Source organism: Miniopterus natalensis, chromosome 10 (assembly GCF_054644295.1).
Source record: "Miniopterus natalensis isolate mMinNat1 chromosome 10, mMinNat1.hap1, whole genome shotgun sequence".
NCBI lineage: Eukaryota > Metazoa > Chordata > Mammalia > Chiroptera > Miniopteridae > Miniopterus > Miniopterus natalensis.
In genome coordinates, this window is record NC_142090.1 from 1575067 (window position 1) to 1599584 (window position 24518).

The window sequence follows — 24518 nt, forward strand, 5'->3', positions numbered from 1 at the left end:
ATAGGTTTCCTCATTATAGATAAGGCCAAATGCAACCTGAAAGCAGACTGGCTTCCCCCTTGTAAGCAGGAGGCCTGCCAAGTTTAGATTTTGACTCTGCCATGGCTGAGCTAAGAAAAGTGTTCCCTCCTTAACCCCCTCCATCGCCTTCCAGAAGGGCCTGCTAAACTACGAGAACAAATTCAAAGAGAGACTGAAGTCGTTAGTTTTCAATAAGAATTTCAAGCTGTCTGAGAACTAGGTACATTACTTCTTGGGTCTCTAAGCACTTTCAGGTTTCCTGGGAGATTATTTTAAATATTCATAACTTCTAAAGACATTTTTTGGTATTAAATTGAAAATATAGTGGGATCACATATCTTGCCCCCTTTGGAATTTTAATAGTGATTTTCATCACTTCTCAAACCATCTTTTCTTTTACTAATTTCCTTGTGCTGTCTAACCAAATGCACACAGGCATTCAACTCTTTCGTCAGCAGCAGTATTTAACCAGAACTTTATTCTAACTTCTCAGTGATCCTTTATCTTAAAGGCGTTCATTATCTAATACAGTAACTGAGAATGCTCGACTGATGGGCCTGTGTCTGACCTTCCCACGCACTAGCACAGCCTGGAGCACGTGACTGAACCTCTCTGGGCCTCGGTATTCCCATCTGTAAAACAGAGACAACAGACAGTCTTATCTCCTGAGAGAAAATAAAGAACACGCACCAAGTACTCAAGACAGTCCCAGCAATAAGGAAAGCTCACTGGGTCTGGCACTGCCGTTTTTACACCACTTTCTGCAGACAGCATCCCACCATGAGCATAATATACAGCTTCTGACAATGACGTGTCTCCTTATCAGATGAAAGACAAATCAGCGGTTCCCTTCTTGCACCGTCATTCTGAGTTCAAACCAGAGAGCCCGCACAAAGAAGGTGTTCCCCATCCCAGTAATGTACCTCCTAATCTCTCTCAACTCTGCTCCCACTTCTCTGTGCCCCTCAATGCTGGGTGATTTCCATGCTTAGCACAGAGCCTGGCGTGCAGACGCTTACAAATATTTAATGGATGGAGGGACGACCTGCCTGTTTCTGAGAGCAAGGGGGGTCCCAGCCCCACTGAAACCTAGAATATGAAGCATGTTCAAAAGCCAGCCACCCAAAAGGCAGCATCAGTCAGTGAGTGGCTGGACACTTCAGGAAGGAAATAAAATCGGTGAGAACACAGCAAGGAGAGGCTGGGCACGCAACCCTGAGACTCCGGGCTGAGCAGACTTGGTGCACACACAGTGCACAAGGGCCCTAGTAAGCTGATGTGAACAGAACCTACCTTTCAGATTTAACTCTAGGACAGAAATCACTTAACTGGCACCATAATGATGTCACGTAATTAGAGAGAAAAGTGAGAGAACAAGGGAGAGTCTCCCTCACCTGGTAACTATCTGCCCACTTTTAGAGAAAGGTGCTCTCTGAAGAATAAAAGCTGGGAGGAGAACATGGGGCCCAGGTCCAGCACTGCAAAGAAGGGGCAGAGTACAGGCCAGCTCCACTTCCTGACTGCAGATCCAACCAGTCACATGCCTTTAAGATGCATGATACCCATAAAAACCACACAAGAGGTCCGGTTCATAAAAACCAGGAAGGACTCAGTGGTTGAGCATCAACCTAGGATCCAGGAGATCACAGTTTGATTCCTGGTCAGGGCACATGCCAGGCTCAATCCCCAGCAGGGGATGTGCAGGAGGCAGCCAATCAAGGACTCTCATTGATGTTTCTCTCTCTCCCATCTCCCTTCCTCTCTGAAATCAATAAAATATACATATATATATATATATATTTTTTTTTTAAAAAAACACACAGGAGGCCCCGAGTAAAATGAGAAACCCTTCATTTTACTGAAAAGGTGGTGCTCAGTCCTAACTGCCCGCCCACATACACAGCATCCACCAGGCAGTTACACAGAGTCCGTACTAACAGTAAACACAGATCAACACTATAAGCCAGAAAATGCTCCAGAAAAAGTGACTATAGAAGTGAGCCTGTACAATGGCGACCATCATGCCACCCACACAGTACAATACAGATATAGGTAGACATCTATAAATAAGACAAATGTATAGTCATTCATAAAAATAAAATACATATTTTACTTTATAAAAAATGTTATAATAAGTATAAAAATATAAAGTCATTATACACACAGATATGTGTATCTAAATTTGCCAAAGTTCTAAGAAATGGCGATGACCTGAGGATAGACATCAACAGGAAAGAGTGGAAACTGCTGCAGGACTAGGGGTGCTAACAGAACACACACCCTTGTTTATGGTGCTGCTGGTTTTACGGAAACACTGGCCTTCTTCCTCTAACCAGGATGGACACTGGGGGCTCCCCTGTCTGTGCTGAGGCTCCTCCCCACACAAGCCAGACTGCATCTTGCAGCCGGTCCTGCAAGGATGGTGACATGTGGCCAAATTCTGGCAATGGGATGTGATCAGAAGTAATGTGGGACAGTCCACACCTGGTCAGTTAAAACCGACCTGCCTGATCAATCCCCACTCTTCCCCTCCTGCCAGAATGGAGCGGCCTGAAGGCCAGAGGAAGGAGCCTGGAGGGTGAGAACTGAATGAAGCCACTTCCCAGTGCCAAGCTGCCGAGGGTCTGGGGAGATCAGTCAGTGATCTCCAGCTGATACCCCTGTGCTGACACCAGAGGCTGCTCTCCAAGACTGTCTGACAAAGCCCCCGCTTGGCCTTCCACCAAAGGGCAGACAACTCGAAGGCTCCGCCCCTTCCCGCCCTGCAGCCCCAGTACCCTTACCAATCCTGGGCACCCAGACCCACCTGGGCCATGCTGCTGCCATACTCAGGCTCAGCCCACACTGCTGCTGCTTGAGTGGGTCAGTCCCCCCTACAACAGCCCTGTGGGGCAAACACTCCACTCACAAAAACCTTTCAAGCAGTTACACACCTTGCACTCAGCACAAGGTTAGAAAGCGATAGGGCCTGGGCACCGACCAGAACCACTACACTCTCTATTGCTTGTTATCAACAGCAAGTGGCAGAAACGCATCTTCATGTTCCCTTACCTGTGCCAATGTTGGATGATCCCAGATGTATCTCACCTGTGGAGATCCCACGGCTGGCCTGAATGGGTAGAAGGCCTTAGCGGTTCTTCCCTGATCAACCTATGAGAGACCGTGGAAGGAGGTGGGACCAGAGATGCTATCTACAGCCTGAAAGAAAAAGTTGACTCAAGTTGAGTCAACAGGAAACTTCTGGCTCTCGAAGTTGGTTCAGCAGAGTAAGAATGGAAAAAAAGGATTTTGTGGGCATAATCTTGAACCTGTGACACTGGCAAAGTGTGGTACCCTGGGCCAGCCAGGTGGAGGAATGCGGGGGCCAGGCCCCAGAGAAGCTAACAGGCTGAGCTGTACAAATGAGGGAGCCGACCCTGAGAGAGACAGGGTTTGTGGTCAGCGCAGCCAGGCCCACCAGGAAGAAGCCCGTCTCCAAGGTGACATACACCAGCATAGGACAAGGTGGCAGCAGGTTAGGAAAAAGTGCAGATAACACAAGACACTACTTAGAAAGCCAGTCTGTGCCCAGATAGTGCGGCTCCTGCTAGACACAGCCAAGAACGCCAGAGAGGATGCCAGGCCCTTCACAGCCACTACATGTGTCTATGGGCAAGAGAGCTCGAGAACCTGAACACTGAAATAAACTTGAAGACGCTAAGCCTTAAGGCCCTAAAAGCTGTTCAGGGACTGCTATCAGCATTGCCTTTGAGAACAGAAGAACATTTCACAGAGGGCAGGTAGCACTGTCCCCACACTGTTTTGTTTTGGACAAAGACATCCTTCTTCTACACAACTTACATTTGACCTCATGGAAAACACTGCTCAGTGTGTACCCAGTGTCCACTCTCACTTCTTCTTCAGTGACAGGCAGACAACACTGCTCAGCTAAACACTTCAAATTCCAAGCTATAGCAAAGGTGGCCCTGTGACTGGGCTGGGCCAACAAGACAAGCTGGTGTGTCAGATGGAACACGACTGCCTCACCTGCAGCACCTTCTGTCCCACCCACCTCCTCTTTCACCTGGAATTTGGTAAAAAAAAAAAAAAAATTATATATATATATATATAGAGGCAGGTCCCTGATAACATCACAGAATAGCTAATAGCTATACCAACCCAGAACTTTCTCATTTTTTATGTACAAACTAAGAAGCTTGGTATCTAAAGTCGCTGTTAAACTGAGGTTTCTGTGACATGAGAACAGTGTGTCTTCCATGAATGCAGTGGCAAGAAACAGGCAAAATAAATCACTTTTCCCTTAAAGGAGGAAGAAATTCGGGTTTAGAGAGTTAAAAGTAAATGATCCAAAGTTACACCATCAATAAGTAACCCAGGACAGGAACCACATTTCCAGCCTCTGGGTGTATGAAGTGAGTGTTCTTCCTTCCCTGGCCCTGCTTCTGCTGGGACCAATCTGTCTTTACGTGGCTCAGAAAAAACCAGACTCCAAAGTCTGACACTGCCTCAGAGGTCCTCTTGATGTGACCATTATGTAACTTCCATCATTTCATGGGTATCAAGGATAATTACCAATTCCCTCTATCAAATACAGAACTACTTTAAGACTGTTACTGCTTTATGAATACCTCACTTAACACAACGTTTAGTACTAATGTAAATCTACCTTTTGAAAGAAAAGGCCACCTTAATCCTTTCAAATAATTGCTGTTTTGCTTTTCTTTATATCCCTTTAAAAATCCAAGGTAAGAAATTATCTTCTCTTTCACATAATTCTTATACAAATGGTACTTCCACGTCTTTGCATCTCTTGCTAATTACGTGATGTTATCTACACTAAGCCTATTGAGGAAGAACTGGTAAGTTCCCTTATAAAAAAAGGAAGCAAACGTGGCATAAATTGCTTAGCACGAAGTTAATCATATAATTCAGAGAATAAAGAGGCTCTAACAGCTATTATATGACTTATCAGCTTTCCTAAAAGGGTCAGTCGGTCTATTTTAATAAGACTAATTAAATACCTTAACAATATCACTGGAATTTCATGAATCTTTCAATAAATTACAACCTTCCTGTACATATTTTCATTTCTTAATCTCGTTTAAAATGCAAAGAGCTATATAAGAAACCACAGACACTTAAGAAGCCCCGAGTTAACTCTGATTAAATGGATTAAATGGAAAAAAAAAATAAAGACCACTAGTGACCCCTGACAATTAAAGTTAGAGCCCTCAAGGACAATGTTAATCCTCTTATTTCAATATTTCCTTAGGCTTTTTTCCTTCAGGTTGTACCTATCTGTTTTCCTAGAAGGTACTGGCGCAGTCACAGATGCACTGTAAACACTCTGAAGCAGCACACGCCCAGTGCCACGCCAGGTCTCACAGTGGGGGAGGGAGAGGCCACAAGGACTTGCGCAGCACGCACTGAAGTTACAGCATCTTCCCTTTAGTACAAAGTACTGCTGTTGATAAACCCACTAATGGCTATTTATTTACATTATTTCATAAAGAAAAAGCCCTTTATTCCTGCACTTCACCCCCATTCTCCCCACAACAGCCCGCCCAGTGACAGGCCCTGCACAGCAAACTGTTCCGCTTTAGTGCCCAGTGACGGTCACAGTCTGACATAGCGATGACTCAACGTACAGACACCCAGTTCACTGAGCTGCATCAGTGCTGAGGGAGGGCGGGAGGGGGGGCAGCATGGTGAAGAGACTCAAGCTGCCCGGCTCCAGCCCACCTCCTGCACCCAGTGTGTGAGCCCCAGCAATCTCATCTCCAAGACGGGCTCACCACCTGTGCGGTGGAGAAGAGGGCGCCTGCACAGCTGAGCACAGGCCCTGAGAAAGTCTGGAGCACGGTTCTCACGCCTGAATTGTCCTCACCGCCCCTGGCCTTCGGCAGTGCACACTCTAGGACTGATTACAAAGGAGGCTGATTAGAGCAGTACAGGTTCTGTCAACGGAAGGCACAGTCTGCCTGCTGCAAAACCCTCATCCGGGAAGTGACCTACACACAACTCACAACCCCGCTCACAAACCTAGACACAAATGTTTACAGCAGCTTCATTTGTAACAGCCGGAGATCAGAAATAACCCAGAGTCCAAATGGGGAACAAATAAACAGTAGCACGTCCAGACAATGGAGCATCATCAGTAAAAAAAGAGGCACTGCTGGACAGGTACCACCAAGCAGGTGAGGGAGTCCCCAGCGCGCCGTGCTGAGTGAAAGAAGCCAGGCTAAAAGCGCAGTGCCACTCGGTCTCAAGTGCACGGCACAGTTCTGGGCTCAGAGCGCAGAGCAGAGGCTGAAGGCTGAGGGCTGAGGGCTAAGGAGAGGGGCTGACAGCAAAGGGGCAGCAGGGTGATCTCTAGGGGAGAGCACTGCTCCCCATCCTAAATACACTGATGACACAACTGCACACACTTGTTAAAACTCACAAGCTTGTACATCAGGAGGACTACATTTTTTTAATCCTCGCCTGAGGTGATTTTTTCCATTGCTTTTTTCAGAGAGAGTGGAAGGGAAACAGACAGAAACATCAATGTGAGAGTGTACACACATTGGCTGGCTGCCTCCCGCACGAGCACAGACGGGGGGGCTAGGGATGGAGCCAGCAACCCAGGTATGTGCCTTAGACCAGAACTGAACCTGGGACACTTCGGTCCGCAGGCCAACGCTCTAACCACTGAGCCAAACTGGCCAGGGCAGGACAAAATTTTTTAAATGAAAAAGTCTAATCTTTTGGAAGAAGTGCTCTCAGGTACTTTATGATAGAATAGGGTCTCTTTCAAAGTTTATCTTAAAAATGTATCTAAACCGAACTATGGGTCTTCAAAACCTGTGGGAAGTAAATATTAACAAAACAGATGGTGTGCTTTGCAGGACACAGCCCTAGAGATCTTGGACAGACAGGAGTCCTGAGATTGAGACTCTGTGTGGTCCACGTTTCACTGGGTGAATTCATGAATTACAGATGGCAAACTGCACTCAAAGCTTAAATCTACTACACATGACACTATACCTCTGGGAAGGGTTTGTGGGCGGTTTTCATTCCAATGTAACAGTTTTACTTAGCCAAACATTAAACAAAATAGTTTACCAAACACTTTCAGAATGCAGTCTTCACAACGGGATGAAGAGCTCAGTGACTGTACAGAGCCTACTCATACGATTTCCATGAGCATTACCCGCCTCTGAGGTATTTGTGTGGGTCTCACCCATCCTATCTCTACCAACACACAATGTATGCTGACAGGACACAAGTCCAGCCGACAGGGCACTGCATTTTACAGACTCCGCATTTAATCACCGTTACACAGTGTTTAGCTGCTCCTCTTACTGCTGCAGATGGGAATTCACTGCTATGATTAAATTTGATGGTATGATAATATATGGTAATCATGATTAATCAGAAACCCACCAGCAAATGGAGAATGGTGGGTATTATGTCACCTGCATTTTAAACTGCATTCTCTCCATGCAACCTGACAACGTCTGACAGCTGGAAGGACCTCGGCCCATGTTCCTGCTACCACTCCTACATCTGATAAGATGCCCATCGTCCCTTCCCCACTTTAAGTGCTAATCATTAGGAGGCACTGCAAGCAAGCTGTAACAGGACGGGTTCAAAAGAAAGACTAGTATCCTAGATGGAATGGCGCCGGGTTCACAGCTGCACGGACCACAATCAAGAAGGGATGGAATTGGACGCAGCAGTCTCATCAAACATGATTTGCATGAAACGCCACATAGAACACATCCTGGAGCTGTCAATCACCACCACCTGGTCCCATGCGCCCTCCGCCCCCCAAACACAGGGATACAGAATGCAGTCAGACCTACCTGTGAGCGCTGTGCCTGCACAGGAAAATGCCAATGGAAACTGCATTACTGGGTCTACCTAAGTAGTAATGTAATAGCTAAGAAGGCTAATTTAAACTGAAAAGTGAAGTCTTTTTTTAACATAATTTTTAGTTTTAAGAAAAGATCACCAAGAAATTATTTAGCAGCCAAACTACTATTTAACTGGCTACCCTTGAAATACTCGCATTTCCTGACAGGTCAAAGCAAAATCCATACTGGATAGATTTTAGAACACCCTTGGTCAAGAACCTTGACAATGTGAGTGACTTGGGAGTGACTCCTGACTAAAAACAGCAGGTGCAATGACTCTGAAACCAACTAGGTTAGTAAAGTCTCAAAGTTGCACTTTCAGATATTATTAATCGACATTTTTGTGTTACTTTTTTAAGTGGGTAAACGTTAGAAACAACCACCATCTCTTTGAGGACAAATATGTAACTGGAAAATATATTTATACACAAGGAAAGGACTTTATTATATTAAGGACAAAAACATTAGGAAGAGCCTTTGTGGAAAGTGAAACCTATTGGACTAAAAAAAAAACACTGGAAACTGAGGACAGAATTCAGACAGACACAAAGACAGTGTCTCACATTAGGATGGCCAGTCAGTGTGATTTTTAATTTAAAAAGTAGAGGTATTATCACCACAATTTCTAGGCATACTAGTTTTAAATTAAGAATTTCTGAAGTTTTCATAAGACTGTCAAACAAAATGGACTTTTAAGGAAGTAAAGTTCTCCACTGCTGGAGAAGAGGGGAAAGCCGTGGCTTTAATTCCAACTGTACCCCAACTGTATGCCTTCACATGTGGAAATCTAGTGGTCCTGCGCCTCCTGTCTGCCTCTTCTACTTTGTAGTCAGTTAGGGAGAGCTGAATTCCTGCAGAGGTAAATGCACGAATTCACATCTGTATCCTTGAAAATAACAAAAAGTAAGCAAGTACTACTTTTATGGAGTTCCTAATAAATAGCAAAATCACGCAATACTAAATTCCTGTGTGCACTTACTCAACAACTACTCATCTGCACCCCTGTGAACCAGGTGCAGGTGGCTCCAGTGGGCACAGGACAACTGGGACTTCACAGAAGTTTCTCTAGAACCAGGTGCTCAGGAAACAAGCAGCATGAAGCTGTCAACAGGATAGTACCTCTCCCAAGAACAATGGGAGCTCACTGCAGGGCTCCAGCTGGGGACAGACAAAATCCCAGTGATCTTCATTCTTATTCCACAGATTTCTGTATTTTACATCTTCTGTGTAACAAGAAGGTATGCTGATTCAAACATACCCTACAATGAATCTGAAGTTAGGCTTCCTAACTTGAATGTTTTATCCATTTATTTGTGTATGTACATGCTCATTTTACAAAGCAAAACTCAGTTTAGCACATGCTGACCAGAGTCCCCTACTGGAAAGTACCAGGACAGAGCCCACAGGGCACAGTTCCATCAGTAAGACATCTCCCAGGGGCTGTGGAAGCCACAACAACACTGTCTTCACTATTCGTAAGGCTGGCTGAGGGACGAGAGTTGGGCTTCTTTTAACTGTGCTGGGTCCATTTTATGGTTGAGGGACTAGCAATATGAAGAGCACGATGCATGAAGGAGAAACTCACTAAATGTTCACAAAACTACATTTATATTCACAGCAACAAGTTTAACCAGGTTGTACAAAAGGGAAAAATATTATTACTCAAAAAAGATCTGGCATAAGTAAAACAACAGAAGATGACCAAGAATTAACCTCGTGTCCCAACAATATTTTGACGGACATTTTAAAAACATAATACCTCTCCTGTATGTTTTGAAAATAGATTCCACATATGATTATTTTCTCTGCAGAAGAGTGATTACAGAAATAAACAGAGCACTGCATTTTCAAGGACCCAAGTTTAAAGTAACCAGCTTAAGATCTAGCATTTGGGGTTTAAGAAAAGATACATGTTAAACAGCAGTAAATAACTGAGCAGAAGAAAACATTTCTCAAATCATATCACCCACATGATGACATCCTAGTGCAACTACTTTCTGTCATCCAAGTTCAAAAATAACAAAACATTAGGCCTGGCAGCCACTGGCATAAGCAGCACGACAGTATTAGCACCTCGGAGCACCATGTAACTTAAACTAAGTTCAGTGTCTCTCATTACCCCTTATAACACACTCAGGTCTGAGGCTGCTGCTTCTGTGCCAGACAGTTACATTTGCCCAAGTGGAAAATACAAGTGGGTGAAAACTGCAAATGATTATTCTAGCTTTATATAAGTAAACAAGTTTTTGCAAAAATATCAATTAAATACATTACTTTATGTTTTTCTTTAACTACAATTGCTTTTTCATGTCAAATTTTATCCCTATAATGCAAATTTTTTAAATTCCAATAATAATTTTAACACATATGCCCACAATCCCGAAAAACAGCAAAAAGTGCCCCAAAAAAATTTAGTGCTTTACAATAACAAGCAATTAAACTACCTCACAGAAAAAGTGTATCTAAGGAGTAAACGCCTGCAAGTTTATTCTGGGGTAATGCAATCAATAATCTAAGCTATTTAAGTAAACTCACTGAATAGGAAATTGTACTATATCATTTGATTTTTAAAAATTTTTTTAGAACTTGATAAGTAATTTAAAGAAAAAATGAGCTCAGACTAAGGGAATGAAATCAATAAGAATCAGTTTTAGAAACCGTTTCGTAACTCATAAATAATAACTACAAATCAAGGAACTTTCTAAAAAACTCTGACCCTTAAGCCCAATACTGACTTTACTTTTGAATAATCACCTGACTGTACATTTAGACCCTTCATGAAAACCTTTTGCTAAATGCCACAGATAAATATATCTACTGGAGTTCAAAGCCACAGATAAACATACCAGAGTCAGAGAGGTCACCTAGCTAGTTCCTAAAAATCAGCTTGTCTAGCCTAAGCAAAAGTACATTTGTTTTACATACAAATCACATTTTTTATAGTCTGGTCCATTTTTCCAGCATTGTTTTTAGAAAGACTATGTCCTCACTGATTTAATAAAACCCTGAACCAACTATAAATGGAACCAATACCTCAAATAAACAAAATTTACTTAAACATATAAATTACTTATGGACACTTTTCTTCTGGTTAAGACACACTGGAAGAACACGTAGTTATGGCAAGTACAGGAAAGTATGTGGGTACGGGTAGGAGGAAATGTGTACTTTCTTTTAAAGGTATTTTTAAAAGAAAACTTTGCTTTTAGAATATAAAACCAATGCTCATTAGACCTTTGAGGGCTCGGTAAAAATGAGTAGCGACCTCATCACTATCCCCTAGAATGTCCCACCAACCCACATGTACATAAACACACATGCACACATACACATAGGCGCACACATTATAATAAAGCAAGGCCCTTCCACACTTACCATTAGGCAATAAAAAAATCAAGATTCATATTCTTTAAGATGAAAGGCATTCCACTGATGATCCTGATTCAACAATCTTACAGTTAAACAAAATTAATTCCATTCTCAAAAACCCATTGACCTTAAGCTTTTAATAAACATTTCCCACTGCAAAAATTACAGTCAATATTTACAAACCCTTAAACTTATATTTAGCTGGACCCACTTTTATTTGCTATATTAGTATTTCTTAGTAGGTGTGTGCTCATTGTCTCAAAGCAGAAGAGCAGCTGCTACTCACTGGAAATCTTTGGGGACCCACAGCAGGTCTCGGCTGGCTCGGGACGGGCAGCAAGGGCACTGTGGAGAAATATCTCTCATTAGAAACACGCTATACTCACACTCAGGTCAGTTGCCAAAGGAAGACGATATCCTAAATGTAACATAAAACATACGCGATGTGTACAACATAAAATACATTAGGTTTCCATCAAAGGAAAGGGAAGAGCGGGGCTTCTGCCTCACACAACAGCACAAGCGGAAGCTACATTTCAGCTGTGAATTCCCATTCAGAGGTAAAATATTTTGCAACAAAAGGACTTCCTTTTTCCTTTCACTTCCATATCCAGGTTACTCAGGTTATCCAATCCCAGCCATATCTTCCTACTCCACGCAAGTACAAACTGAAATCTAAATCCTCTAGAGTCACGAGAGAGCAAGAGGGAGGCAGGCAGAGCAGGGAACAGACAAGCCCAGGGCACTGTTACAGAGAACCACCTACTCTGCTAAAACTTTTAGTTGTTTCTGTTTTATTTTGAAACAAGCAGAACTCCCACTGACGTGCGGGGAGGACAGGAATCACTTCTGTAATGGGGGGAGCCATATGTTAGTTCCACACCTGGGGCTCAATCGGGCATGTTCAAACTGTATAAAACGTTTGCAATCTACGGATCCAGATGTGGGGGGGAGCCCCCCACCTGAGTGGTGACTGCTGTGGGTGGCAGCTGTACCTCTCACTAAGATGCCCCATGCATCTGGGAAGTGTCAGGTGTTATGGTCTGACCCGTGCGTGCCCCGCCCCCCCAAATTCATATGCTGAAAAGTCCTAACCCCAGTAACTCAAAATGGGACTGTATTTGGAAAAAGCAGTGATTAAGGGTAAAACAAGGTCATGTGGGTGAGCCCTAATCCACTGCGACTGACTGGTGTCCTTGTAAGAAGAGCTTACAATACAGACATGCAGAGGAACAACCAAGAGAGGCCAAAGCAAGAATAAAGAGTGTAACTTATAAATTAGAAATATAACAATAATTATATAACATTTTAAAATAGTATATTTTAAAGAAATTTCTGGTAAATAAGAAATATAAAAATGATAGTTTAAAAGTCAATCAAAGCTGCTTTAGACACAGGGTACTGAGATATACTGTGTCTGTACTATGATTACTCTAGGCATCCTGTACACTGAGCCTTGTAATAACATCACAGGGCCATAGAGCCAACTTAGAGTGATAGTGCAGATGGGCCTGAAAGATCTCTTGATCAAAGCAAAGTGTGACTGAAAAAACTTATTTTGATAAAATGTAAAAAAGGCAGAAGTACATCCCTCTCCTGAGAGCCTAGTCCAATGAGTCAGAATTTCAAAACGAGTCAATTTGCAAGGCTTCCTATAAAAAAGCATCCAGCCCCTCCTTCTATGCAGCTGGCAAAAAGGCTCTGGGTTACATCGATTACACACCTGAAGCAAAACAGATCATGAAGCAGAGAAAGAAAAACTATAGAGCACCTCTGACCTCAAAAGTGTATCATGAAAGTAAGAAAGAAAAAACTTACACATTGAACAATAAAAAAACAGCATTTTTGAAACTATGCACCAAATTTTCAAACCCGGGGTTTAAACATCAATTCCTATCAAATTATCCCAATATAATGAAAGGTAAAAATTTTAAGTCTCTTGAATTGGGGGGGAATGAGAGCAAGAAATCTAGGGAGATCTCTGGGAAGAACCCAATTATAATTAAGAGATTTCTTACACAGCAGCCTTCGAACTGCTGGCATTCTTTGTTAGTAAGCCATAAAAAGCAACCAGAGAAAGAGAAGAAAAAGAATAAATGCTGGAGAGAGCATCTGAGAACGTGTGGTGGGCAGATGCGCAGCTCGCCAGGCCCGAGAGGCCTTGGGAGAGCCAGGGAGTCTGCAACCTGTCCCCACCCACAGGGCGCCTCGTCTACAGGCAGGAAGACGAGTCCACCTACCAGAGAACTGAAAACTCGCACTGTTAACAGACCACTCCAGTGGAACCTTGAACTCTGAGTAGTGGATATTAATATCTTCTGTTGTCCCCTGTATTTAATGGACTAGATTAGTTTCTAATTCACTGCTACGGTTGTAATAGTGAACATCTGAAGAATACGTTAGATTTCCATCAGAACTGGTTAATTATAATTTGATGGAACACTTCATCCTCGAAAAGGAAATGTGTGCCATCAAGAAAAAATGTGCACACGCTGTTACCTTTTACAAAATGACTTCTAATGTACCTTCTACCTGCCTACACACTGAGACCCACTGAGTTCCTGGCTTACTGTGCAGCAGGCAGCTAGACACTCAGCCTCTCTCAAGAACTGCTTTCTACCTAAGCTCATTCACCTGCAACTCTCCCACATCGGGAAATCTCGAGATCAGAGGTGTGTCAAAGAGAAGGACTGTGATGAAACCACTTATCTAGTTCTGAGTGTAAAACCTGCCGGGTAGCTGATGTGTGCTCACTGCGCCTGCATGAGCTCTGGGTGCCAGGCCTGTGTCTACCCCCGTGAGGCTGCTGACTCAGCAGAGCACATGATCATCACACCTGGAGGACATTCTGGGGTTTCCTTAGCACTCTCCCACTCCACAGGTTCTCCCACCACTTATTTCTATCAGCCTACAGGAATCTGTGCGCCTAACTGCCAGTTCTCCCTTCAACTGTGCTAGGAAATTAACAATGCCGACATCAGTAACATTATTCCCACAAACAGTATCTCCTGCAGGTGTACTTCTGGGGCAGCCACTATGGAAAGGGCTGCTTTCCTGCGCCCTCCCTGCACCTCCATACAGCTCACATTGGTCCTTTCCTCCCACAGCTGCTGAAGGAGACATGGGCAGTGTGCTGGTCACATGGACTACAACACTGCCCACCATGGGAGCGTGGAGCCTTGCAAGAGGTCACAGAGCAATTCTAATACAGGGCAGGGACAAGCGAAGGGGTCAGTCAGGGGGTCAGTGACCCACAGCGCTAAGCCCCCTGACCCCCCAGGTGTGCCAAACAAGAGCAGTGTGTGTCAAACAAGGACACCGACGCCCCTCCACCACCACACAGCCAGCCAGCCATGGTCATAGCCCTCTGCTCCAAGGCTGCAACTCAACTTCACAGTGCCTCCAGGCCACTGGCCCTCTCCACACTCCAAGTCCTATCACAGGCTTCTCCCCAAGTTCCAAAATTTCTCAACCACACCTTTGGAATTCCAAGTTCACAGCCCCAGAACCCATGCTGGCCTCAGCACGTCCCATTCCAGATCTACTGGAAACCTAGCTGTCCCAAAGGATGAGACTGTTTCCCCTTTACCTTGCCCCAACTGGCTCTGGAGGTGGGGAGGGGTCCTTCTTGACCCTCAGGTGCTGTTTCAACCCCAGGTGTTCCACACTAGCTACCTGTTTCCACACTACCAGCTGCCCTGCCTCCTTAAACTCTTACCTTCCCAGTGAAGCCAACCCAACCCTACCTGCCCCGTCTGCCACTGCTTGGCATCCTCAAACCTGCCACAGAAATCAATGTGTCTATGGCTCACTGTCTGCTAGAATGGAGGACCACGACTGCAGAGAATCTGTCTGCTTTGTGCACCAATATATCTCAGTGCCTGAGACAGGAGTACCCCATTCCACATGTGCTAGACAGAGGCACAATGATGTGCTCCTTACCAACTGCACAGAAACAGTTTCCTCAGGTCAAGAAATGGTAGCACGCAAGATTATCACTTAGAACTCACGAATGAAGGTGAATCTGCGCACGCACGCACGCACACGCACACACACACAGCTAACACAACGCCTCTGCTGCCCTCCAAAGTTAGTGCCTGCCACCCAATCAGAAACTAAGATACACATTTGAGCCTAAGTGGGCAGGGAAGGCACCAGGAAGCCAGTCGTCCTTGCAGACTGGAGCATGGTAGCTCTTTGGCCACAGCAGCCTCTGACTTTACAACAGCAAAGCAGACACATACCTTGCACAGGTGTCACCACTGCCCCTTTGAAGTGAGGGTTGATGTGGATGTTCTTGGGCTGCTGTGGGGTCACGGGCGGAGGGGTCATCATCACCCTGGGTGCCTCCATCTGGGGTGGAACGTGCATGCCTTGTGGAGGGGAGGGGTGGTGCGGGTGCTGCAGGGGCAGCAGGGGCTGCAGGGGCTGCTGCTGGAAGAGGCTCCGAATGGGCTGCTGCTGGGGCGGCGGAGGTGGGGGAGGCTGAGGCTGGGTTGGAGGAATTAATCTTGGAGAGTGCGTCTAAAACCACCAAACAAAGACAATTTCACAGGAATCAACATTTAGAAGCAAAGTAAAAGACTGGTCACATGTTACAGATCTATACTGACTGAACTGTGAAAGTTATGAATTAGAACTAAGTTCACAGTAACAAGCTGTATGAGACAGCAGGTAAGGAGCTGCTCTCCCACCTGTTCCATGTACATCTCACTGTGCGCTCAATCTCAGGGTGTGGGGGACACTGCAGCTCACCAGCAGAACTGTCCCCAGTGAGTCAAGCCAGGTGCAGAGGCCAGAGCCCAGGCTGCCCCAGCCCTCTCGTGGGGCCCCTCTGGGGCTGTCCCAAGGACGCAGGTCTCTCTCACTGTGACCTTCTTCACCCACGGTCATAACAGAGTGATTCTACTGCCCAGTACTGGAGGGCGGATTCTATACGACCACACATGAAATCCTACCACAGACTATAAAGAAACTTCAGTTGTATTCCTACTACTAAACTTCACCTCCAGACTAAGTGATGGACATAAAATGCACACCCACAAAAGCCACTTCCAATTGTTGTAGTTGTAGACTCTTAATAAAACTGTAACCTTACCACCACAGGAGGCTGTGTGGGGAGAAGCGCAGGTCGGTGGTCCTTCATCCGGCCCCTCTCGCTGTTCTCTCTTCTCTGGTCCCCCATCCCACGACACATTAAAGGACCTCCTCTCCTTCCACCCCGCCTTGAGCCATAGCGGCCCTGCTTATGCTGGCGCTCTCTTTCTTCAAACTCGAGCAATGCAGCTTTGGCTTCTGCTGAAAGCTCTGTGTGAAGAGATGCACATGTTAGAATCATTCACAGGGTGGGAACGAGACTCATGGGGAGAACATAGGGTAGAAACACGTGACAACAAACCTCTGCTTCCCCACAACAGACAACTGCACCAACAGGAGCAAGCAGGACAGAGCGGTGACCCCCACCCACTGGGGAGACCTGTTTGATGAGGGCACACTCTGCCATGGAATACAAGTGCCTCCTTTGTACACAGACTGGAAGGTATTTTCACTTGGGACCACTAACGTGTGCTCAGGGAGCTGAAAAAGGGGGGCTCAAGTCGAAGTTAGCCACTGCCCTGCAACGGCCAGGCGTGTGCCATCACACTCTCTCTCTCACCAACAGCCAGCCAACAGCACTACTCAGGACCCACTCCCCGATCCCAAGTCCCACCCAGCACAGCTGTCTAGTGACAACAGCACAAGCACTACTAATACACAGCGACACAGACTCGGAAAAGTACATACAACAAAAAAATATTCCTGACTCTTGTGGTTTTAAAACAACACTATTAGTGAAATCACTCCAAAGTCAAATAATTCAAGTTAATTTCAGACAGAATGGAAAACATGTATGGTTATCATTTAAAATATTCAGTTTTATAAAAAGAAAAATTCTTTACTGGGTGAAGAAAAACTTTTATTTGTGCCTTCCGATGAGCCATATCAAATGAGAGCAAAGACACACGAGACAACATAAACCCACTCATGCAACCATTTGTGGGGCACCAGTAGGTGCTCACCTGTCTAACCATCACTTTAGGGCAGCGATTTTCAACCTTTTTGATCTCACAGAACATAAACTAATTACTAAAATTCTGTGGCACACCAAAAAGTATATTTTTTGCCAATATGGCAAAAAAAAAAAAGAAAGGTATAATTTGGATTCATTCACACTGGACGGCTATTGTTTTGTTGGCTGTTGTCATTTTTTCACTTGACAATCAAAGGGCAAAGAGGTCAGTGCCCCTGACTAGTCAGGTGTTACAAGTTTTAAATATTTGTATGGCTCATGGTTGAAAATCAGGGCCTTAGGGATAAGAAACACATGGACTCTGTCCCTAAGAAACTTCAGGTGGCACATTATCCTAAATTCATAAAAGAAAAAAACTGACTTACTCAAATATGGTTCCTGTATTTCAAAATATTATCTGAGTTGTGACAATATCTTGCATTAATAAATGTGTCCTGAGGAGATTCTCAAGCCTTCTTCCATAGTGAAGGGTACACTGTAAGTATTACCAGTTTATCTCCTACCTTGGATTACACAGTCATCTCCAAACTTCCAAAATCTCTAAGCCACACTTCATTTCCTTGAAATGGTTTCTATGGTAACCCCTCCCCTTCAAATGAACTGAGACCCCATTCGAAGGAAAATTTAATCTCTCCTTAACAAGTGCAGACTTCTACTCTAATCCTGACTACATGACTGGTTCACACACACATTCTACGCGGTGAATCAGCAATTACTTTCTAGTGGTTCTAAGTGTCAAGATTAATTTCACCATCCCCAGTAATAAAATGGTTTCAAATGACATCTTTAATCAGCAAGTAAAAATGCTTTCCTCCAATTGAGACAAGCTGTCACAAAAGGTCACCAAAATATGACAGGATGGAAATTACATTTGTAACTTCAACTGAAATGTTAATTTCCCTTTAAGTGTTTTCTGAACTATGTCCAGATTCAAAAGTAAAGACATATAGCTCAATGGAACAAAGTTGTTGTCCCTTTCTGGGTTTTTTACACGGTAACCGATCAGGAAATGTGCACAAGCCTAAAACACAGGACGTGTGGACACTATGTGGACACAGGGCAGTGTGCTGGCACAAGCGATCTGGACTGCTTGCGACCAGATGGGAACATTTCCACACAGATCCTGTGCCTTAAACAAAATTAACCAAGGGTATGATTTAAAGAGAACATCATGCACCACAAGCTCTTCTTTTGGCTAAAGCAGTAAAGCATAATTAAACATAATAAACGTGCCAGTGAAGCTCAGAACATCAATAAGTCTAACTGCCCACTCACACACAATGGAAAGGCCCAACTAAAATAAACACGGTCTTCCCTTTATTGCTTGAACTGCTTTGGAGAACGGAGGTCCACCTCCTAGAGCAAAACAGCAGCAGCTCTGAGCTTCTGTGCTGACAGCTCAAGGACGCCCACGTCTTAGTGACGGCTTCTGATTACCATTCGAAATGAGTCCTTCCCTCACACACACATTCTAGAATCCCTTCTCAACTGGGCTCCACGAGAGAAGCCCTTCCAACCTACACCATCCTTTGTGTGTAATGATTGAATTTATCTCCCAAGTATAAAGTTTTGTGCCACCCTTGGGAAAATTGAGAAATAGACACATATTTTGTAATGTTTAATTCCCAGAATCCTGGCTAAGGAAAAAGATTCTAATTCTAATCCAATCTGAATTCAAAATACAAAACCGCCAGCTCTGTTAAGGCTCCACAACTGCCAAGACAGTCACATATGAAGTGGTATTCTCCATTTTTAAGACTGACATCATACATTCGTGTGTGAAAAGAACTGACGGTGACCCAATCACCCTTCAGATCCTAAAGGAAACTGCTATTCCACATGCGGACTAAAGGCTCAGAAATGGGGACACCAGGGCCTCATTTCTTTCTTCTTTTAAAAGTGTGGGGTGTTCTCATATTAATGGTTTCACAAAATAACTATTTGTAGTCAAAATGTTAAAAGACTTCATTTGTCAAAAAAATATACCACATGACACAATATATGTATTTTGGTAGCAAGATATTAAAAATAAAACCCATTACAAAGAATAAGTAAACAGCTTTGTACACTCAAACAACTGCATTACTTCTACACAGAATCTGAAAGTACTGTTTCCCTCACCACGAGCACACAGATGAATGGTCAAGAAATTTCTAGTTTACCAACTACTACAGCAACCTCTCTCTCTAAGTATCTTACTTATAAACAAAACTAACCTTTTGCTGGGGGGACAGGAGTATTCAAATAATAAGGAAGCTCACTGTTTTAGGAACCCAATCTTTAAATGGAGAGTAAAATCCTGCTTGTACTGAGAATAATCCTCTTCTCAGGTTCTAGAAAACGTATGTTTCCAAAACCTAAGCTTTCCTAGGTTAGGGCTCACACACACAGAGCCAAGAAAGACACTTTTAGCCCCATTTTCATTTGCCCCATTATCTAATCAATTATTTCTGCACAAATGTGTTTAAAGCCTTTTTTTAAGTTGAGAGAATGATAAATGGTCAAATTGTTTATGCTTAAGCCACAACGCCTCGAAAGACCTCAGGCCCACTCTCCCACATTTGAGGAGGCTGACTGGCCCACCACTAACTCCTTCCAGCCTCTGGTCTCAGGATGACATGGCTATAAAGCTGCCAGATGCCTTAAAAAGGAAAAAAGAGATCCTACACGAGCTCTTCAATAAAGGAAGTACAAAGGACCCTGAAAAGAATGAAATGAGGCAAAGGTCCTGAAAACAAAGAGAAGACAAAGACAAAACGAATCAGGAACACAGGATGCTGGACGTCTCACCACTGTCAGGCCTGGGTCAGGTAAATGGACAGGACAGGATGGCCCAGCTGAGGAGAGGGGCTGGGCAGAGGCAATGAGGGTCGGGGAGGGAGACCCCGAAATGCACTGAGGCCTATAAGGAACTGGCTGCAGAGGGAAAAGTCTCTCCACTCTTAATGGCAACTATCGGGTGATCTCACAGCCTTCCCATGTGCGGCGACCCCAGTTATTATGACTAGGTACGTAGGGTTCCCAAGGATGCAACAAAGCCATCCCCTCTAACATAGCAGCGGAAACCAGAAGAATGACCACCCGCCCCCAACGAGGCAGCCTTCAGCTCCAGAAGGCCCCAGGCCACTTCCCTACTGAGCCACTGCTGCTCGCTGCCCTCTGGTGCTCAGCCACAGGCGTCATTTTGCCCTTGTCCGCGGTCCCAGCCCAAGACTGCGATGTGCAATGCCACCGTTCTCCTGCTGAAGGGACTTTTGTTTCCTCCCATGTTTTAAGACCTGTGCTTCACCTCCTTTTGCCCAAAGCCAACTTCAAATCATCCCTCTTAGAAACTTATACTGTCCTGGACCAGCAACTTTATACCTTAACTTGAGAAAAGTCTAGGGAAATGCTGGTTGGGCCGAAGACGTAGAGATGAAAGAAACTGTTAGGGGAAGAAGTGGAGAGCGGTACGATTCTAGAATACTCTCTCCAAGAAGCTCACTGGTAAAGTAACATGACATGACTGGCTCACTGCTGTTAACTTGTGCACCTTGGGGGCTTAGTGTCCTGACTTGGAATTCATATCTGCCACTTACAGATACAGGCTCATGTTTCTAACCAAAAAATGGCGACAAATAATGTTCTAACCAAAAATGGCTACAAATAATGGCTACAAAAAAAGTTACTACCTTATTACTTTTAAGAAGTAATAAAGGTAGAAACTAAGGGCGTCTTGATTGTTATTCTGACTGAGCCCAGAGAGCAGGTACAATCCTCTAGCCTTCCACCTTCCCCCCGCCCCCAAATGTGGTATAATATCGCAGCTGTTCTCAAAGTGGGGTCCGGAACAGCGGGAGCAGCATCACTTGGCAATGCATCAGCAATGTACCTGTGGCCCTAGCTGGTTTGGCTCAGTGGTTAGAGCATTGGCCCAAGGACTGAAAGGTCCTGGGTTCGATTCTGACCAAGGGCACATACCTCAGTCGCAGTCTCAATCCTGGCCCCAATTGGGGCACGTGCAGGAGGCAACCAGTCAATGTGTCTCCCACATTGATGTTTCTCTCTTTCTCTCCCTCTCCCCTCCCTCCCCTTCTCTCTCCCCCTTCCACTCTCTCTGAGAAAGCAATGGGAAAAATATCCTCCAGTGAGGATTAGAAAAAACAAACGCACACGGGTTGGGCTCTGCCCTCAGTGCCTGAATCAGAAGACCTGGGAGTGGGTCCAAGAATCCGGGCTGACGAGCCCTCTGGGTGCCTTGCCCACTCATATTTGAGAACCACTGCTTTATTCTCTGCAGTGGACACGGGAAGGAACGGGGGCGGGGGGCGGGGGGGGGCCTGAAAAAGGCTCTCTGTTGATCAGCAACAGCCTGCTGTCAATCTTTAATAGCGGGGCCTGCTCAGAATGACGGTCAAGTGACTGCGTCTACGAGTCACCCTGCGCTTCCACGGAATGGCCTGCTGGCACCGCACTCGACTGTGCCCATGGCCCGCCTACGGCACGCCGGCGACCTACAAGGCCGACCATTCTTACCTGTCTGACGACCCGCAGTAGTGCTGCGGAGGAAGCTGAAACGGGAGGAAAGATGGGGCAGGAAAGGCTCACCCAGGGTTTCCGGGATGTTGCGGCGCTCCCGGGTCACGTCCGAGAGCCTGATGATGGTGCCCTCCTTCCGCTCCGTCTTGAAGCGCAGCCGCCCGGACCCCTCGTCCTCGTCCTCCTCGTCCTCTGACTCCTCCTTCGCCTCCTTCTGCAGCTCCAGGGTCTCCATGCTCCCCTGCGGAGCACACAGGGGCTCAGCTCTTTACAGCCAAGGCGTAAAAGCACTGCGAAACACCCTACCCGAGGCCATGCGGAGCACTGCACCACATCCAGGAGAAACAGCCTCGACCATTAAAACTGACCCAATGTTAGAGGAAGATTAGATTCCAGCACGCTGCTAAATGCACCTCAGAGAGGAAAGGGAAGTCAACCCCCTGCGGGCCTGGAGTTGGATCCGATTCGAGCAGAGTCCGGTGTACTAGCTAAGCTAACACTCGAGTTCCACGGGCTCGCTCAGCAGCACGTGGCCCCCCCTGCCGCCTATCTCAGATGACAGCACCCTCCTTGTTCCACAGGCTTGGCATGTCCCATAACTGCAGACCCAGCCCCTCGAATGCCTGCTGCTGCCGATGCTCCCACCTGCTGGAGGGCTGATCTGCTTGTAGCATCCAAAGTCCACCCTTCACCACTCCCCTCTGCTCCATGCCTGTCTGCGGGTGGCCCACCACCACCTCAGCTCCAACCAGGGCACCAGCAGGACTAGTTTTTCTCCTCAGTCACTGCTTCTCACAAAAAATGCTTGTACCTTACATTTCACTGCATCACTATACCTACAAAAGCTCTGCCTGATCTAGTCCAAACCAAATGTTCCTCTTCATCAACAATTCTCACTGCCCGTATCACTCACGTTCCTATTGACACCAACTGCTTTTCACCTCATAGTAGGTCTTAGTGACCTAGTGTTAGATACCTACTGAGTGCTGGGTTCATTTAAATACCTTTTATAAACTTTCAAAAATTTATCTCTTTATTTTCATGTCATAATATTTAAATGCCCTTTACACATAACAGAATGAAAAATGAAGTTTCACTTACAAATGCACAAGAAAAAAAATTAAACTAACAATGCAATCATTCTGCATTCTTCCCCCAACATTTTCTGTGTAAAAAGATCAGCTACAAATGCACATACTCGTTGCTATAAATCCTACAAGTAGATACACATCTTCAGGAGCGCAAATGCCTGAAGAAAGATGATGAATGCAAACTGTAACTTTACTTTAGGGGTAGTGATCACAGCACCCTTCAGCATTCAGACACTCACTACTACAGGGCTGTAAAGTACCAACATCTTGGCACTTTTTTGGTCTGACACCATTATTTCTGTATTATTCAATAGCTGAAACCAAAATGAGTGATGTATGAGATGGATCCAGCTGGGTGTGCACTGAACTACACTCAAACTGAACAAAGGAGAGCTCATCCTCCACCTCCACCCACAGTGGGCCAACAGCATGTTTCTACCAATGACAGGGAATCTGATTCTGAAGGCTTAGGGCGGGGCCTGAGAGTCAGCATTGCTAACAAGCATGAGGTAAAGCCCATATGCTGGTCCACAGACCATACTGGGAAAGGCCACTGAAGAGGAAAAGAAATGACTACCAACAAAGCAAAGGCTCTATCACAACCGTCACTTCTACTTCAACCATTAACAGTAATAATAGTTCAAAGACTTTCCAAACAAGCTGAACACAAACCAAGACAGAACGAAACTAATGTTTATTCTGTACCAATACTTCCAGCCAAGAAATCTAAAGAGAACAAGGTGAGTGAAAACTGTTTATTTGAAACAAATACAGGTGACCCTTGAACAATACGGGGCTGGAGCACTGACCCTCTGTGTGGTCGACATATCTGAACATCCCCCACCATCAAGAACAGATGCTCTCAAATGTAAGGTTAATAAGGCAAAAAAAAGAAATTAAAGGACAGGTTAGAAATGGGATTAAACTGTGTTTATTAACAAGCAACATGACCATTAGTCTTTCCCCAATGTGATCTAAAGATACAATGCAATCTTCATCAAAGCCCAACCAAATTTTTAGTAGATATCAACAAGTCAATTACAGACTTTATATAGAAATTCAAAGGTCCTAGAACAGCCCAAACAATCTCAAAAAGAAGAACAAAACTGGTGGCTTTACACTACCTGATGTAATGTCACAGTAACTAGGACAGGACAGCGCTGGCAATGAAACAAAAAAGAGATTCCAGAAAGAGATCCAAACTTAAATGGTCAATTGGTCCTCAACAGAAGCATAAGGCAATTAAGTCAATGGGGAGGGAAAGTCTTTACAACAAATAATGGCGCAAAAACTAATAAACATACAGGAAAAAATGAATCTCATACCACACACATTTCTTGGTTGAGACAGACCATGGACCTAAGCTAAAAACAGCTAATACTATAAAGCTTCCAAAAGAAAACATGGACTATCATCTGTGAAACTTTGGGGTAGGCAAAGCTTTCTTGGGTAACGAAATTAGTGTTCATCAAAATAGAAATTTTCTGCTCATTAAAAAATAGCTTTATGAAAATTAAAACACAAGCCACAAGCTCAGAGAAAATATTCATT

The 24518-nt window shown here is 44.8% G+C and overlaps 1 protein-coding gene across 1 annotated transcript in view; it reads right to left on the reverse strand.

The window, feature by feature from the left end:
* The window catches only part of RBM33 (RNA binding motif protein 33), an 83829-nt gene that overhangs the window by 35059 nt on the left and 24252 nt on the right, over positions 1-24518 (reverse strand). Inside the window, exons 6-9 of the mRNA XM_087820905.1 lie at positions 21946-22117; positions 16387-16595; positions 15533-15812; positions 11575-11633 (exon numbers count right to left, since the gene is read on the reverse strand). Of these exons, the coding sequence (XP_087677031.1) occupies positions 11575-11633; positions 15533-15812; positions 16387-16595; positions 21946-22117 (720 nt within the window). The remainder of the gene's footprint in view (positions 1-11574; positions 11634-15532; positions 15813-16386; positions 16596-21945; positions 22118-24518) is intronic.